At 39.5% G+C, this 15,849-nt stretch overlaps 6 protein-coding genes across 10 annotated transcripts; 4 read left to right on the top strand and 2 right to left on the bottom strand.

Moving 5' to 3' along the window:
* Nucleotides 1–7: 7 nt before the first annotated feature.
* On the top strand, nucleotides 8–2,283 carry AT3G08820 (Pentatricopeptide repeat (PPR) superfamily protein). Its single transcript, NM_111716.2, has one exon. The coding sequence runs from the start codon at nucleotides 94–96 to the stop codon at nucleotides 2,149–2,151; it is 2,058 nt and encodes a 685-aa protein (NP_187494.1). The 5' UTR covers nucleotides 8–93; the 3' UTR covers nucleotides 2,152–2,283.
* A 281-nt stretch (nucleotides 2,284–2,564) lies between these two features.
* On the top strand, nucleotides 2,565–3,803 carry AT3G08810 (Galactose oxidase/kelch repeat superfamily protein). The gene has a single exon (NM_111715.3). The coding sequence runs from the start codon at nucleotides 2,611–2,613 to the stop codon at nucleotides 3,640–3,642; it is 1,032 nt and encodes a 343-aa protein (NP_187493.1). The 5' UTR covers nucleotides 2,565–2,610; the 3' UTR covers nucleotides 3,643–3,803.
* A 136-nt stretch (nucleotides 3,804–3,939) lies between these two features.
* SIEL (ARM repeat superfamily protein) lies at nucleotides 3,940–8,221 on the bottom strand. 3 transcript variants are annotated; one of them, NM_001337772.1, is made up of 8 exons: nucleotides 7,457–8,221; nucleotides 7,270–7,353; nucleotides 6,964–7,191; nucleotides 6,622–6,813; nucleotides 6,140–6,280; nucleotides 5,952–6,041; nucleotides 5,232–5,861; nucleotides 3,940–5,134 (listed from the first exon to the last, which is right to left on the bottom strand). In NM_001337772.1, exons 1-7 carry the CDS (start codon nucleotides 8,123–8,125, stop codon nucleotides 5,265–5,267), a joined length of 2,001 nt encoding a protein of 666 aa, NP_001326642.1. In that variant the 5' UTR covers nucleotides 8,126–8,221; the 3' UTR covers nucleotides 3,940–5,134; nucleotides 5,232–5,264. The 3 variants fall into 3 exon arrangements, with proteins under 3 accessions (NP_001326642.1, NP_187492.2, NP_001326641.1); NM_111714.4 differs by having other exon boundaries at nucleotides 3,940–5,284; nucleotides 5,377–5,861; NM_001337771.1 differs by having other exon boundaries at nucleotides 3,940–5,861.
* On the bottom strand, nucleotides 8,168–11,422 carry AT3G08790 (ENTH/VHS/GAT family protein). Its single transcript, NM_111713.2, has 10 exons — nucleotides 11,292–11,422; nucleotides 10,943–11,021; nucleotides 10,613–10,711; nucleotides 10,408–10,521; nucleotides 10,162–10,307; nucleotides 9,996–10,077; nucleotides 9,814–9,899; nucleotides 9,551–9,715; nucleotides 8,913–9,331; nucleotides 8,168–8,804 (listed from the first exon to the last, which is right to left on the bottom strand). The coding sequence occupies exons 1-10, from the start codon at nucleotides 11,390–11,392 to the stop codon at nucleotides 8,272–8,274; spliced, it is 1,824 nt and encodes a 607-aa protein (NP_187491.1). The 5' UTR covers nucleotides 11,393–11,422; the 3' UTR covers nucleotides 8,168–8,271.
* A 290-nt stretch (nucleotides 11,423–11,712) lies between these two features.
* AT3G08780 (BRISC complex subunit Abro1-like protein) lies at nucleotides 11,713–13,210 on the top strand. Of its 2 annotated transcripts, NM_111712.6 has the most exons (2): nucleotides 11,713–12,711; nucleotides 12,847–13,210. In NM_111712.6, exons 1-2 carry the CDS (start codon nucleotides 11,821–11,823, stop codon nucleotides 12,895–12,897), a joined length of 942 nt encoding a protein of 313 aa, NP_187490.2. In that variant the 5' UTR covers nucleotides 11,713–11,820; the 3' UTR covers nucleotides 12,898–13,210. The 2 variants fall into 2 exon arrangements, with proteins under 2 accessions (NP_187490.2, NP_001030661.1); NM_001035584.2 differs by having other exon boundaries at nucleotides 11,713–13,210.
* A 1,174-nt stretch (nucleotides 13,211–14,384) lies between these two features.
* On the top strand, nucleotides 14,385–15,204 carry LTP6 (lipid transfer protein 6). 2 transcript variants are annotated; one of them, NM_111711.4, is made up of 2 exons: nucleotides 14,385–14,820; nucleotides 14,915–15,204. In NM_111711.4, the coding sequence occupies exons 1-2, from the start codon at nucleotides 14,489–14,491 to the stop codon at nucleotides 14,922–14,924; spliced, it is 342 nt and encodes a 113-aa protein (NP_187489.1). In that variant the 5' UTR covers nucleotides 14,385–14,488; the 3' UTR covers nucleotides 14,925–15,204. The 2 variants fall into 2 exon arrangements, with proteins under 2 accessions (NP_187489.1, NP_001189842.1); NM_001202913.1 differs by having other exon boundaries at nucleotides 14,439–14,820; nucleotides 14,922–15,143.
* Nucleotides 15,205–15,849: the final 645 nt, after the last annotated feature.

The raw sequence follows: 15,849 nt of genomic DNA, 5'->3' as shown, positions 1-15,849 counted from the left end.
AAACGAAAAGACATTAAAATTCGAATTTAAAGCGATGTCCATTTTCAAGAGTGATAAATTGGCGGGAGGTAACCCTAATGTTTTAAAAAAGCGATGAGCATCGTCACCGTTCCATCAGCAACATCAAAAGTCCAGCAGATCAAAACTCTAATCTCCGTCGCATGCACCGTCAATCATCTGAAACAAATCCACGTCTCTCTCATTAACCACCATCTCCACCACGACACCTTCCTCGTCAACCTCCTCCTCAAGCGAACTCTCTTCTTCCGCCAAACCAAATACTCCTATCTCCTCTTCTCTCATACCCAATTCCCCAACATTTTCCTCTACAATAGTCTCATCAATGGCTTCGTCAATAATCATCTCTTCCATGAAACCCTCGATCTCTTCCTCTCCATCCGCAAACATGGTCTCTACCTCCATGGTTTCACCTTCCCTTTGGTTCTCAAGGCATGCACCAGAGCCTCGAGTCGCAAGCTTGGGATTGATCTTCATTCCCTTGTGGTCAAATGTGGGTTTAATCACGATGTGGCCGCTATGACGAGCCTGCTCTCTATCTACTCTGGATCCGGGCGTTTGAATGATGCCCACAAACTGTTCGACGAAATTCCTGACAGAAGCGTTGTTACTTGGACGGCTTTGTTTAGTGGGTATACTACTTCAGGAAGACACAGGGAAGCCATTGATTTGTTTAAGAAGATGGTGGAGATGGGTGTGAAACCCGATAGCTACTTTATTGTTCAGGTTTTATCTGCTTGTGTTCATGTAGGGGATCTCGACAGTGGGGAGTGGATAGTTAAGTACATGGAAGAGATGGAGATGCAGAAGAATTCCTTTGTGCGGACAACACTTGTCAATCTCTATGCCAAGTGTGGGAAGATGGAGAAAGCACGTTCTGTTTTCGACTCGATGGTGGAGAAAGATATAGTTACTTGGAGCACTATGATACAAGGGTATGCATCGAACAGCTTCCCAAAAGAAGGAATAGAGTTATTTCTCCAGATGTTGCAGGAAAATCTGAAACCGGACCAGTTTTCTATTGTCGGGTTTCTTTCGTCTTGTGCAAGCTTAGGAGCCCTTGATCTAGGTGAATGGGGAATTAGTTTAATAGATAGGCATGAGTTTTTGACCAATCTGTTTATGGCCAATGCCCTGATCGACATGTACGCGAAATGTGGGGCTATGGCTCGAGGTTTTGAAGTATTTAAAGAAATGAAGGAGAAAGATATAGTTATCATGAATGCTGCAATTTCTGGTCTGGCCAAGAATGGCCACGTTAAGCTCTCATTTGCGGTTTTTGGACAAACAGAGAAGTTAGGTATCTCACCTGATGGGTCCACGTTCCTTGGACTGCTCTGTGGGTGCGTTCACGCAGGCCTAATCCAAGACGGGCTTCGGTTTTTCAATGCCATAAGCTGTGTTTATGCTTTGAAACGCACGGTTGAGCACTATGGTTGCATGGTAGATCTTTGGGGCAGAGCAGGAATGTTAGATGACGCATACCGTTTGATCTGCGATATGCCCATGAGGCCAAACGCGATAGTCTGGGGAGCGTTACTGAGCGGATGCAGACTGGTCAAAGATACGCAGTTAGCTGAAACTGTTCTCAAAGAGCTCATCGCTTTGGAGCCATGGAATGCAGGAAACTATGTTCAATTATCCAACATATACTCTGTTGGTGGCAGATGGGACGAAGCTGCTGAAGTAAGGGACATGATGAACAAGAAAGGTATGAAGAAGATCCCGGGATATAGTTGGATCGAGTTGGAAGGGAAGGTCCATGAGTTTCTAGCAGATGATAAATCTCATCCTCTAAGCGACAAGATATATGCAAAGCTAGAAGATTTGGGTAATGAAATGAGGCTTATGGGTTTTGTTCCAACGACAGAATTTGTTTTCTTCGATGTTGAAGAGGAAGAAAAAGAAAGGGTCTTGGGGTATCACAGCGAGAAGCTTGCGGTTGCGTTAGGGCTGATCAGTACGGATCATGGCCAAGTGATTCGGGTGGTGAAGAATCTAAGGGTATGTGGAGATTGTCATGAAGTGATGAAGTTGATATCGAAGATCACAAGACGAGAGATCGTTGTTAGAGACAACAATAGGTTTCATTGTTTTACAAACGGCTCTTGTTCTTGCAATGACTACTGGTGAGCTCGCTATGGTAAAACAAACTGATGTGAAAACGTAATTGTTTTGTAGCTTTGACATTTTTGGAAGAAATAAACATATTTTTGGTGTTACATGGTTTTTAAGAAAAGTTGGCAGAGACAGAAATATACCTTTTTTGACATGTCACATGTCTAAACATACTAGATAAATAGTACATATTGATGAACAAAATCAAAGTATGAATTTTAAACTTGTTGCATATAGATTTAAGTCCGGTTTGTGGAGTAGTACATAACTCAATACTACAAGAAGACATATCAAACAAATCAATGTCCATTGGTCCATCTCAAACATGTATGATCAAAATGTTGCAATTATAGTAACGGCCCAAAAAGCCCAAGCAACTCTATAAATAGTAGTAATATTGCCGCCACAACAAAATATATCCACAAATCCCTAAATTACATTCCCTGGTTGATCAACGGCGATTCAACTCCGTCAATGTCTTACCCGGAAAGAAAGAGGAAGAGGAGTCGGTGGTCAAAGCCGCATTCGACCCAAAACCCGTCACCGTCACTTCCCGATGATGTGCTATTGAGCATCTTCGCACGCGTCTCAAGATTGTACTATCCGACTCTCTCACACGTATCCGAGAGCTTTCGATCTCTCCTAGCTTCACCAGAGCTTTACAAAGCCAGGTCACTCTCGGGAAACACCGAGATCTGTCTCTACGTGTGCTTACGGTGCTCTACTGGTTATCGCTGGTTTAGCCTCAGCCGTAAACCTGATCAAACCCTAACCTATGAGGAGAGGAAGTCAAGTGGTTATGCTTTGGCTAGAGTCCCAATTCCCGGTGGTTCTCCTAATGTACGATCTTCGAGTCTCGTGGCGGTTGGTTCTGATATCTATAACATTTGCGGATCCATCAACAAAGCGTCCTCCTCCTCTAGCGTCTCAATTCTGGATTGTCAGTCTCACACGTGGCGGGAGGCTCCAAGCTTGCCGGTGGAGCTAAGTTCAATTTCTGCTAGCGTCCGTGATGGAAACCAAGGCGGCCATGGGTATTCTGATTCCCGGAAAAACTCCTTTAAGGTGTTTGCTTACAATTCCAAGGAAGGTAGATGGGATCACCTAGTTGGACTTGGGGCGGGTAGTTTTATGCTTCCAGATTCTTATTGCGTGATAGATAACGTTTCGTACTCTGTATCCGATGGAATGTTCAGATGGTATGACACTGAGGTAAGAAGGTGGAAAGATTTGAGGGGTTTGTTTCAGCTACCTAAGTTCTCTGCGGGTGCTTGTGTTATATTGGCTGATTATGGTGGAAAGATGGCGGTCTTGTGGGATCAATTGCCTTATCATCATGGCTTTCATAAGACGATTCAGTGTGCGGTGATTGCGCTTGAAAGGCGCACAAGTTTTGTATTTCGGGAGAAAAGTTGTCAAATTTGGGGGAAGGTTGAGTGGGTTGATGATTTACTTACAGTCCCTACATCGTATGATCTTGTGAAGGTTCTTGTTGCTACTCTTTGATGAATGCGTCACAAAGATTGAAGAGTGACTTTGTGTCTCTTGTTTCACTTCTAATCATATTATGTCACTCGTTATTTGTTAAGCTTATTTTCTGACCAAAACGTTGTTTTTTTTTTCCAGACCAAAACGTTGTTTGAAGCACTTTTTGTGTTGAAATGTTGGAAGCTAAAATGTTGCATAAGAAATGTAAGAGTGTTAAAGAGTGTTTCATGAATTGTTAAGAGTGTTTCTCTGATGGATTTGAAACTAAACGCTCAAATTGTTGGCTAAATAATCCACAATATTTCAGTCTTATGGTTCAATAACAAAAACTCGTAGATATGTATTCTAATTTTTTTATTGAGTCACTGTTATTTAAAACTGTACAAACTTGTATATATTGACAAGCTCACAACAAAAAAATCGCCCATATTCATATCCCCAACTGATTTTATGGCTCTGGAAAATCGCCCATATTCATATCACAACAAAGTTGTATATATTGTTTTTGGTTACTGGCATTGGCCTTTGCATTTTCGCAAAAACTTGTCTCAATGAGTAGCTACAAAAGTAGTAACACTTTAAATCTTCTTCCAAACTCTATGTTCGGCAGCATCGCACATCCCATGTCAACCCTCTTAGTCGTTTAGCCAAATTACCAGCTCTTTTAAAGCCATGACGGGTTCTCTCTGGAGACTCATTAATGTGAAGAATACCTCACATAGTACGTTTACTGACATTTTAGGTTCTTGAAACAAGAGAAAGGTGAATTTCTCTTTCCTTACACAGATAGGCCACTGGATGCTTGGGACCATGACGCTGTTTTCTGTAACAAATGTCTTCAAACAAACACTCAATGCCTATTGAGACCCGCAATGTGAACACAACAGCCCTTGGGGTCATGTACGTTACTGCAGTAAACATGAACCTCTTCTCTCTCCCATTTCCATTGTAGAGGTTTGGATCCAAGTACACAAATTGGCAAGTTTCATCGTTTCTTGATATTCTCAGCCATAAACAGGTATCTCTTGGCACATTAAGCAGTGTGATCTCACACGGTATAGCCACCGGGAGACCAGGCACAAAGGAAATCGGACTGTAAGGACCATTACCAGGAACCTCTACCTCTGCACTGACACACTGCAGATTAACAGAAAACGTAAACTGTTCCGGAGAGAAGCATTTGAATATCTTGATGAGATCAAGCAGTCTACAGCTATTTATATCGTCAGAGCTCCCAAACTCTTCCAATGACTTCTTAGTTTCAGTTAGAAAATCTGATGGTTTGGTGCATTGTTGTTCATGGTGGAGCTCTAATTGAGATATTGTTGAAGATAGCTTCTCCATGCAGCTAAGGCGGCAGCAAATCTCAAATTTATATAGCCTTAACAAGCAACCAAAAATTACTAGCTCCAATACTAATGACTCCTCCGTAGACAGGCCTGTGAATCTACACCTTATCTCCATGAGTTTTATCTCTACCTCTTCCATCAGTAGTTCCACTTCTACAGAACTACACGTGCTGATGTGTCTTGAGTAATTAAAATGAGGCCATACTTGAACGAGAAGTTCTATAACGTGAACGTACTGACAAATAAAGTCCAATGTACCTTTGGAGATTGAAGAATCGGCTGTCAAAGTTGCTAACTCCTGTTTGCAAGCCCTGGACAGGATGACAAGAAACACATTAGTTTAGAGTACACATGAAACAGTAATACAGAGGCTGGGAAATCAATAGATTGTAAGCTATAAAACCTCAATGCTCGGAGTGCTTCTTTCGAGCACCCTGATTGTGATAACAGCCAGGCAGCCTTTATTTTCAACAGTATATGGTTAACAAACTTAAGTGCTTGATTTCCAATTTCCAGTTCTGCTTTGCAAGCCATGTATTTGCTCTCAGCAGGTATATCTTTACCTGGTAGTAGGACGGGGTTTCCCGCAAGATCTGCATTACTGTCTCTATATGCATGAAAAAATACATCTCCTTTGTTGAATTCTGTCCCAGAAGAAGAAGAAAGAATAGCGCAATGAGTCAAGTAAGCCAGAAGCATATCCTGGTCCATCATATCATGAAGTCCACTAGAGAATTTCCCCAGCATTGCAAGTGAATATGAAAATGCCAGAGGTGGTATCGAAGTGATGCTTTGTTTGTTTGAGAGAGGGGCTGAGATTATCAGCGTCAGAGAAGCAGATAACTGCCGGCTATTGAATTCCGCTTTACTTCCAGAAGCTGTCCCTAACTGAAGAGCATGCAAAAGTGAGCAAAGAAATGATTAGTATGCCTATAGTTGACGAATCCTGAAAAAGAGTGAAAAAAAAGGCTCGCTTACCTTTTCACTAAATCTCTTGACCATACTGACTAAGAAATTTGTGTGGTTTTGTCCGAAATGGAACAGAGCAGACAAGATATCAGGTTCGTCCTAGGATGAAACAGCAAAAAATTTGAGGTTCACGAAAAGAAAAAGAAAGAAATGATGAAATCAGAAGCTAATTGAACTTTATAGGTAAGTGTGCCAACCTGTGGATACATCTCTAAACTTTTCAGGACACCGTCAATACATTTGTTGACCAGCTTCAGATCAGGCAGCTTTGCCAATTTAAGAATGTTTCTAGCCTCAACTCTTATGTTTTCAGAAGTATCAACAATAGCATCCAAAAACTGCAAAGTCAAGTAATAGCTCTTCATCACAACTCATAGCAAAAAAATAGCCAAATCGAACAAGGTGACAACACATGGAGTTCATGACACCGGGGTTAGTTTAGTAGCAAATCAATTAATGTCCTATTAAGCATTAGGCCCTAGAGAGCAAACAATTCTGAAGCTACTCCATTGGGCATAAACCGATAGGAGGTGATATGCATAAAATCTGGATAACTCGAGACAAGACACCAAACTTATTAAGTATAGCAAGAGAAGTATTGCAGCTGCATTTTCATTAGCTTTTTACCTAAACAGTACTATAGCAAGAAAAAAAGAGCAAAAAGAATATGGTGACTTACGGCAGGCATATAAGTTTCCTGTATCTTCAGGTTCCCCAAGTCTGCTATATGATGCAATGCCTTTAAAGCTTTCAACCTCACAACCATATAATCATCGTATAGCATATCCATCAATAAATACACAGCTTCATCTGGGAATTTGATAGAATTTACTGAGAGGGAGTGGAAGGAGTCAACCGCAGCTTCCCGTACCTTCAAAATGATGCATGCAAATGCTGTATGTATTAGTCCAGCAACAATAAAAACTCAACTAAACTTCTTAAACACCTACTTAAATGGTTTGCACATAATGGAATCATGTTGCACAGACAAAACGAGAAAGGAAATTTATCATAAGAGTACCTCGTAGAATTCATCTTCAAAACCATGGATGTAAACTCCAGCTGCAGAACTGACATCAGCTGATCCATTAGAAAGAAGATTCTGCGGTTTCTTCCCTTTTCCAGCTCCCAATACTTTTTTAGAAAGTGTTTGCAATATAATGCTTTCTGATGCAGTTCCTATTATCCCAAATGCCTTGAAGACCTCAACCCTCACGTCTACACTCATATCTCTCACTACAGAACAAAGCTGAGAGCAAGTGTATAAGAAAACATAAAATATTTGGTTATTTAAGTTCCAAAAACGAAATTGGTATTCGCTAATTACCTGGAGAAAAACAGCATCTGTACAATCCCTTCTGTTCATCTCTTCTTCCTTGGATGCTATCATCACTTTGCCCCACACACTGACCTGAACTTTGAAAAAGTTTCAAACCGCCAATCAGATATGATATGATGTCTAGCATATAACAATTATTACAACCGCAATTTCATCAATCAGAGAAATAACTCACGGCACGAACTGCAGAAGATCTGACGCTATCTTCAGCATCGCTTAGAAGCTCAACAGCACGAGTATAGCAACCTTCTACGGCATGAGTGTGATTGAAGTCACCAGCGTTACATATATTAATCAGTCCATCGAGAGCTACTTTTCTGATATATGGATACGGATCCTTACTAAACCCTAAAAACAAGGTGAATAGTACAGACGACGGAACATTGAACCTATCCGCGTTCCTAAGTAGCCACAGCCGAGAAGATATAGGTGCTCCGAGGCAAATCGACGCAAATACCTCGTCGTCGATTTTGGAAAGCGCGGCGGCGATGCTAGGGGTTCGTTCGGATAATGACGCAAGCACCGCAAGCGATTCCACGGCGGCGCGTTCGTGGCTCGCCTCAGCGACGGTGTTATGAAGGCGGAGTAAGTTGGACAGGATTGAATCGAAGATTTGTGGTGCTAATTCCTTTCGCCGGAAAGCAAGGTCGGAGAGTAGCTTGAGGACATGGTGAAGAATCGCCGAGTTCCCTCGGCTCAGAAGACCAGTAAGGAAATCGAACACCGAGGAAATCACCGAGTCGGAAGTGTCGGCGTTGATAATGAGTGACCTAATAGAAGCTAGAGTGTCGAGAGAGATTGATTCAGGAGAAATCGAGTCGTCTTCCTCCATTGATGAAGTCATGAAGAAGAAGAAGTGAGAAACTCTGAACTGTTATTATATGGTGACAAAAGATATTTATTTTAAAAATTCGGTGTTCTTTATCGAAGTCAAACAAAAAATAAAGTCAACATTTTTGAAATCTATAATTTGGGAGAAAAGTGTGGATTTTACATACTACCAGCTCGTCCTGAAGTGGGTTTCTTGAACTTGGAGAGTTCAACAAGATCACCAAACAACTTGTCTTCTGGTTTCTTATTCATAGGCTTCATCATTGGTGGAGGCTGATGAGAAGAAACTTGGTAGGGATTAGTATTGTTGTTTCCATTGTCTTGAAGAGACATTCCGTACATTTGTTGTTCTACAAGATACTGTTGTGGTGGCTGAGCTTGTCCTCCATAGCCTCCGTACATGTTGGGATTATAATTGTTGTTTGTGACGTGTCCGTTGTGGCCAAAGGGTGGCGGCATGTGGCCTCCTGTCATTGGAGGGAGGAACATCCCGAACATGTTGTTGTTGTTGTTGTTGGTAGCATGAGGAGAGCCGCCTTGAGGGTTGTAACCGAGGGGTTGATGTGTGTGTGTGGTGATGACCACTTGAGTCACTTGCATTGGATGTGTAGGAGAGTATTGAGGGCTAGAGCTTGGAGATTGAGCTTCCCATGGTGGTGGAGGTAATGCCAGAACGTTGTTGTTTTGTCCACCTTATAGACCACAAGAGACAACGATGCAAAGGGAAAACAAGTTAGGATTAGTTTGAGTTTTCTATAGGTACTGATATCAGTCTTGAGTTTCAGGTCCAAAATGAATACCATAGTGAGGAGAGGCGGGCGGGCTAAAGTTAGGCGAAAATGGTTGGTTTCCGTAGGCAGGAGAAGATGGTTGTTGAGTAATTTGGAGATTCCAAACAGGAGCAGATGACCCTTGACCATAATAAGATTGCTCTTGATGGCCAGGTCCAAATCCATTCGAGTAATTTTGTTGCACCTTCTGATGATTTGCGTGAGGATTCGAAGTTGGAGTAGAGCTTTCGCAGTTATTATCTGACAACATATCGATTAAGACGATGGAATTATCTGGCTTTGCTACGGGGCTACTTGGTTGTGGAGGTCCGAGAGGAACAAGAGCTAATGAGTTATCCGCATTCGGAGTCTCGAAGTCATCACCACTTAGAAGGTCTATTTTTGGACCATTGGTTGTATAAGCCACAACACTACCATTTTTGGTCTCACTGCAAAAGAAGTTCAAAAATATTTTAGAGTGTAAAAGGCCAATCTTTTTAATCTTTCAACCTTCAATCCTTAACCACTAAACCAATGCCTATACATCAAAATATAACACACAATACAACAACAAAATAATTCTTAAGTTTTTACACAATTTAGTCAAGAACCCAAAGATATTTCAAAATAAAACATTTAATAACTAGAAGTCTAGAACTGTTTCTTACCTTGAACCAACATCTATGATTTGAGTTGTGTCCTTAGGAACTTCTTTTTTAGATTTTTCTTCTTTTTTAATCATACTGTTTCCAGAGGCGATGGCTTCGTGCTTTGCAAGTAATCGCTGCAAATCGTCATTTAAGGCTAGGCCTTGGCAAAGCATAGATTCATCTCTGACACATGAACCAAAACGTGTATAAAGAACATATATTCGTCAAAATTGTTTAGAGTTTCAAAACAAATTTTGCAGGTAAAAGTTTCAGATCTTTACGATGTCGAGTTTACAAGGTGCACTACTCTTTGTTTATAGGTGCGACATTGGCTAACAAGATCTACAACAACCTCTTGTTTAAGTCCCTGCAAAGGTGAAAAGAAAATACATTCATTTGGTAGATTCAATGTTAACGAAAAATGTTATATGAATTTTCAGAATCTAGGTGTTAAAAGATATACCTCTTTGTTGTTTCCATCTATTGCGTTCATCATTTCAGCTAAGACATCCATAATTCCTCTTGCGTTTTGAATTTCTGTCAAACTTCAACCAAAAAAATGCTATTTGATCAAATCTTTTTATGTTGAATATTCCTAGAAAATAATGAGCAATAATTAAGATAGACACCTCAGAGTTGGAAATTCTGACTCTGTTGAAGTATCAATAGCTTCTTGTCTAGCGTTACGAGAATTCTGAGGATACCTTGTCGAAGGACCATTTTGTCCTGAACTGGGTGTGATTTGAGGTCTTTGAGGGAATACAATTCCTGCACGCTGAAAACAGATAAAAGAAATTAAACGAAATACTAACATTCAAACCATATCTCCATCGGTTCGATTAAAATGGACATGTCACAGCAAAAATGAAACATACCAACAATTCTTGGTATGCTGCGTAATATTGTGGATGTCTTCCTTGTGGACCTGAAAAGCTCTCTTGCCAAGTATCTATAAGTATCAATATCTTCTCCTTCACTTGGATGTTAGGCTATAAGTTTAACAAACAACATGATAAGTTAGGTGTCACACAAAACTATTGTTATAGATTAAACAATCGTTTAAAAGAAACATAGCCTGACCTTCCTTTTGGCCATCTTCACCATCTTATGAAGTATATCCTTCTCTGCAACTTGCATATGAATAAGTTCTCCACAATTGGTTATTATTGTCTCTAGTAACTACAAAGTAACAAAACCAAAATATGTTAATCTTCTCATAAATAAATTTTTAAAAAGGAAGAAAATAAAAGTAAATATCTGAATACTATTGGTTGTGTACATATCATACTGAAGTGAAGTTTGGTATTAATAATGTAAGAACATCTCATTCTATGCAAAACCGAAACTGAATCCAAAATCAAACCAAACCAAACCAAAACATGAATATCAAGCCCTGGTAGTAGAACTTACTGTAAGAGCCAGAAGCTGAACCTTGGAAGTTCTACTAGTAAGCCTCTTCTTTATGCCACTCACTACCTCTCTCGTTTGCCTACAAACACACACTCACATATCATTAGAAAAGTGGAATAAAACCAAAAAAAAAAACATCAAAACCAAATCTGAACCATCCGAGTCTTCAGTGATCAACACAAATGTAGTATAACCGAGATCAACAAAATTACCATTGATTCTCTTTAGGAAATCACAATGTCAACAATTACCATTTTTCCTTTAGAACATTGATTCGTATTGATCACCTAGAGCATTGGACCAAGGATTTTACAGTCATTCAAATACATTTTAGTGAAAAAGGTCTTACCCAGGCTCATGATTAAGCATGTCACATATCTCGAGGTTCATGGCCCAGTCAGGACCAATGAGCATATCGCTTGTAGCTCTATCAACCAAAGGATGCACCATCTTCTTGGTTTTTTCCTCTGTCCTTCAAAAAACTCTGAGCTAAGAAGTGTTGTTTTCTTCCTTGTAGTCTGTAAAAAGATATTTTGCTCTCTTCTTAATTTGCAACTAAGAAACAACATGGCGACACTTGTAAGCACCGTTGCTAGTTGCTGCTACATCAATGCAGAAGATTAAGGAACTAATTGACCTTTCATATTTCCCTTTTAAAATGTTTTTCTGTTTGATTGGGCTTTAAGGTGAATAACGGGCCTCGAGTGTGGACATTTATGCCCATTTTCTTTCACAAAAACGACACGCTAACTACTCGTTAGAACACGAAACGCCACGTCGTCCTAATGTGCTGATACAATTTTTATCTCGTTTTTATTTGCACAGAGAGAGATTTCAGTGACGTCACATCTTTTCCTTTTGGTGTTCTTCTCGTCGCCATGGACGATCTCTCTCTAGAGAAAATCGAGATTTCGGGTCCAACATTGGCGTCACTGATTCAACGAGCTTCATCTTCTCCCAGTGACGTCGATGGCTTGATCTTCGGCCAAATCCACCGAATCGTCTCTTCTAATCTATCCGACGATTCTCCGGCGGATATCGCCTCGAGTTCCTCCTCATCTGATCAAATTGTCGCCACCGTTACAAGCTTTATCTGCTCTGGTAAAACTGTCTCCTTCTACGATCCGCTTGGCCGAGTTGACTCGCGTCGAATCGATTCCCTCCGAGTCGACTCACCGGACCACCTAATTGGGTGGTTCTCCGCCCGCAGGAAAACCGCTAACCGTCCATCAATGAGAGAGTTAGCCGTCACGTCGTCTCTCTCGTCTCAATTTCACTTACCAATCGAGGATTTGCAAAACCCTAGATCGATGAACATGGCTTCATCCGTGTTCTTTCTTCTTACTATGCCATTGACGGATCAGTGCATTCACACGCACGAGTACCGTGCGTACCAGTTCCGATCCTCGAAACAACGGCTCGAACCTAGATCCGTTGGTATAGTCAACATTGGACCAGCGTTTCGAGGCCATTACGGTTCGTTTAGTCCGAAATCGGGATTTCCACCGTTGATCTGCGAGTTGAGTAGCTCAGCCATGAGCGTGGATTGCGATGAGAGTTCCTTGAGTGCGAAGAAACAATCAGCGAAAGATCAGAAGGAGATCGATGCGTTAGCAGAGGGGTTTCAAGTTGGAGAGTTGAAACGTTTGGTTGGAGCTGAAGCTGCGAATTACACAGGCGGGATTGAAGAAATGTATGAGAGAATGCTGGCGAAGATCGAGAGCTTGGCTTCTGATGTTGAGAAGAGCTCGGCTAGGGTATTTCAACAGGTACAAAACCATCTTCAAAATTCGATGTTATTGCTATTCAAGAATTAAAGTGGTTTTGTTGTTCATGTTATTGATTGTTGTCTAGCAAAATGTTACTGAATTGTACCAATACAACATCTTCAATGGTTCTTCCAGGAAAAGCATAATAGGAAGTTGAGAAACCGAGTAGCCAGAATCGGGAGATGAGGCTTCTTTTGAATTTCTTTAAGGTTTTTTATCGAGTCTATATACTTGGAATTCAATCCAAGAGAACACTGGCTAGTAGTGGCTAGCGCAATCGGAACTATATGCGGGAAACGATTTGTATTATAGTTTAGCGATTTCCTAGTTAAACCTTTCCTGGCTAGATTGATTTGTCACAAGAGATCCCTTTTCCTTGTATGGCTAGTTTTTGTTTGAAGAGAAACAATCAAGAATGGGATTGATTCATGTCAAGAGTTTCTATAATTGGGCGTATAATATATGTTTATGAAGTTTAATACTAAGCTAATTAGTTGCATACATATTGATACCAATTACCAAATGGTAGAGCAGAAATACCCCGACATGACTAGAGATAGGAAAAATGATATCACCAGAAGAATGAATACCTTTGAGAAAATTGATATATGATATTGAAGTTCTGATCAACAGTCATTATAATTTGTATAGACGTTTAACTTTGTAAGGACTTTGGAATTGATTAAGATGGGAACTTTTATTGTCGACATGAATGGTATGACACTGAGGCAGAATGTTCAAGGAGGGTAAATGTTACTATAAATACCATGTGAATGTGTATAGTATAGTAACATTATTCAATTGATCTCGAATTTTATTGACTTAATTTTTGATTCAAGAGTTGTAAAAGTTGGATACAGCCCGTTGGAATGATTTAATAATACAAGCTACAGAATTTGGAATCAAACCGAATACATGTTTCTTCTGAATCAGGTTTTTGGTTAAGGATCGGCTAAACCGAACAAAATTGGGACCACGGCTCAAATTACTTGATGGAAACCAACCAAAACGGTTTCTCAACGATCAATTTCACACCACAGCTCTTAGTACTCGAAGATGCTCCTTCATATTTGTGCTATCTTAACTACTTGTAACAACAAAACGTACCAACCGCACACTTCATTAATCTCTTTATCTAGAGCGTCAATGCACTATGAGCAGCGATACAACTCAATATCCATCGCCTAAAAATTGTCATTATTTTTCCTTTTGTCGACGTTGATATTGACATATATATTACTACACACATGGGTTAAACACTATCCAAATATATGTAGATGAGAACTGAAATCCTTTTTATTTGTCAAAGCAGTTTTAAAACTTTGAATTTTATAATCAGGCATTAAATCATACACTACTGAATTAAACAGCATTTCAAACCAGTAAGAAATTAAATACTATCCAAATTCCTATCTTAATCTATTAGTCTTTTTCTTTTCTTTAACAACTCTTCTCATTGTAGTTGGTATCAGTGTTTAATTTAGTAGGCCTTTTTTATTGATTAAGAGATGAATTTGGATAGTTAAAGAAGAAAAAATGTAATTAAAAAGAAATAATATTGTTAGATACAATGCAGTTGAATCCGGAGGGTTGGATCTTAATTGGCTGAAGGTAAACATTAAATTCTTCCACAACTAACTAACAGTAACACTCGTGTCCTAGCAATCACTCTTCCTCAACTACCAATCTCAAACTCTTTCCATCTATAAATAACCTCTCTATTTTCTAACCCTAACCATAACACAAATACACCAAAAAAAAAAAAACAGAAAGTAACATGAGATCTCTCTTATTAGCCGTGTGCCTGGTTCTTGCTTTACACTGCGGTGAAGCAGCCGTGTCTTGCAACACGGTGATTGCGGATCTTTACCCTTGCTTATCCTACGTGACTCAGGGCGGACCGGTCCCAACCCTCTGCTGCAACGGTCTCACAACACTCAAGAGTCAGGCTCAAACTTCTGTGGACCGTCAGGGGGTCTGTCGTTGCATCAAATCTGCTATTGGAGGACTCACTCTCTCTCCTAGAACCATCCAAAATGCTTTGGAATTGCCTTCTAAATGTGGTGTCGATCTCCCTTACAAGTTCAGCCCTTCCACTGACTGCGACAGGTAAAGAGTACATCTCACTCTCTCTCTTTGTGATTACTGATCTTGTAGAAAAATCTAAACCACTAATTCCTTTTTCTTTTTCTTTTTTTTACAGTATCCAGTGAGACAAGCAGAAAATCTTAAAGGAAGCTACTACAAGAACTATAATAACCTAATAATTAATAAATGAGGGCATTGGTTTGCTAGTTGCTAATTGATCAGTGATGTATTGTCATTTTGAATGTTCTAATATCAGCAGGCACTTATCTCTGAAACATTCTCCATGCTTCCACCCTATACACATACAATTATTGAAAATGCGTTAGTAAACACTCAAAAATCTCGATCAACTGTGAAAAATATATATTTGTTTATGTTTACTAACCAAGAATTCATAAACAAACTGCAAACTGAACTAGCTTCCATTATTGCAACTTAACTATATATGAATCAGAAACATGAAGTAAATCTACAGCCTAATATTATATGTTTCTGTTAAATATAGCAATTCCTATATATATCGTAAACTCTAAAACCTAATATCAGAATAATCCGGCGAGTCCGGCTTTTGGAAAAGTTCGAAAAAGCAAAATAAAATGGTGCTGTAATGGTAAAAGAAAACTTCTAAATTTGGTTAATTCGATCAAATAAAACTTTACAATTATGTTGCTCTGAAAAACGCTTAAGACCAAACTACTGATATCATGATACTTTTATCTGTTCAAATTGCCAGTTAGCAAGACTTATATATCACTGTTATTATTTAAAACCAAATGACCTATATTGATTGTTTGTTTTGTATATCTGAAAATGGAATGGAATATTCCAAACGAAATGAAAAAAATGAAAGAAAAATTTAAACAAATAAGATTAATTTGGTTAACAACTGAAATCTGATCAATATAGTTTATTTTTTATGCATATGTGAGTTTGTCACTAAAAGAGAGATACTATTTGACATGCAGATTTTGCATTTGTAGCTTCGTTCTTAGAGTTTCTTATGGCACTAACCTAACAAACACACAATCTGCATTTTCAACCTCAAAAACA

Source organism: Arabidopsis thaliana, chromosome 3, assembly GCF_000001735.4.
Source record: "Arabidopsis thaliana chromosome 3, partial sequence".
Lineage (NCBI taxonomy): Eukaryota > Viridiplantae > Streptophyta > Magnoliopsida > Brassicales > Brassicaceae > Arabidopsis > Arabidopsis thaliana.
The sequence above is the reverse complement of the archived record's forward strand: the minus strand, read 5'-3'. Positions and strand labels throughout refer to the sequence as shown.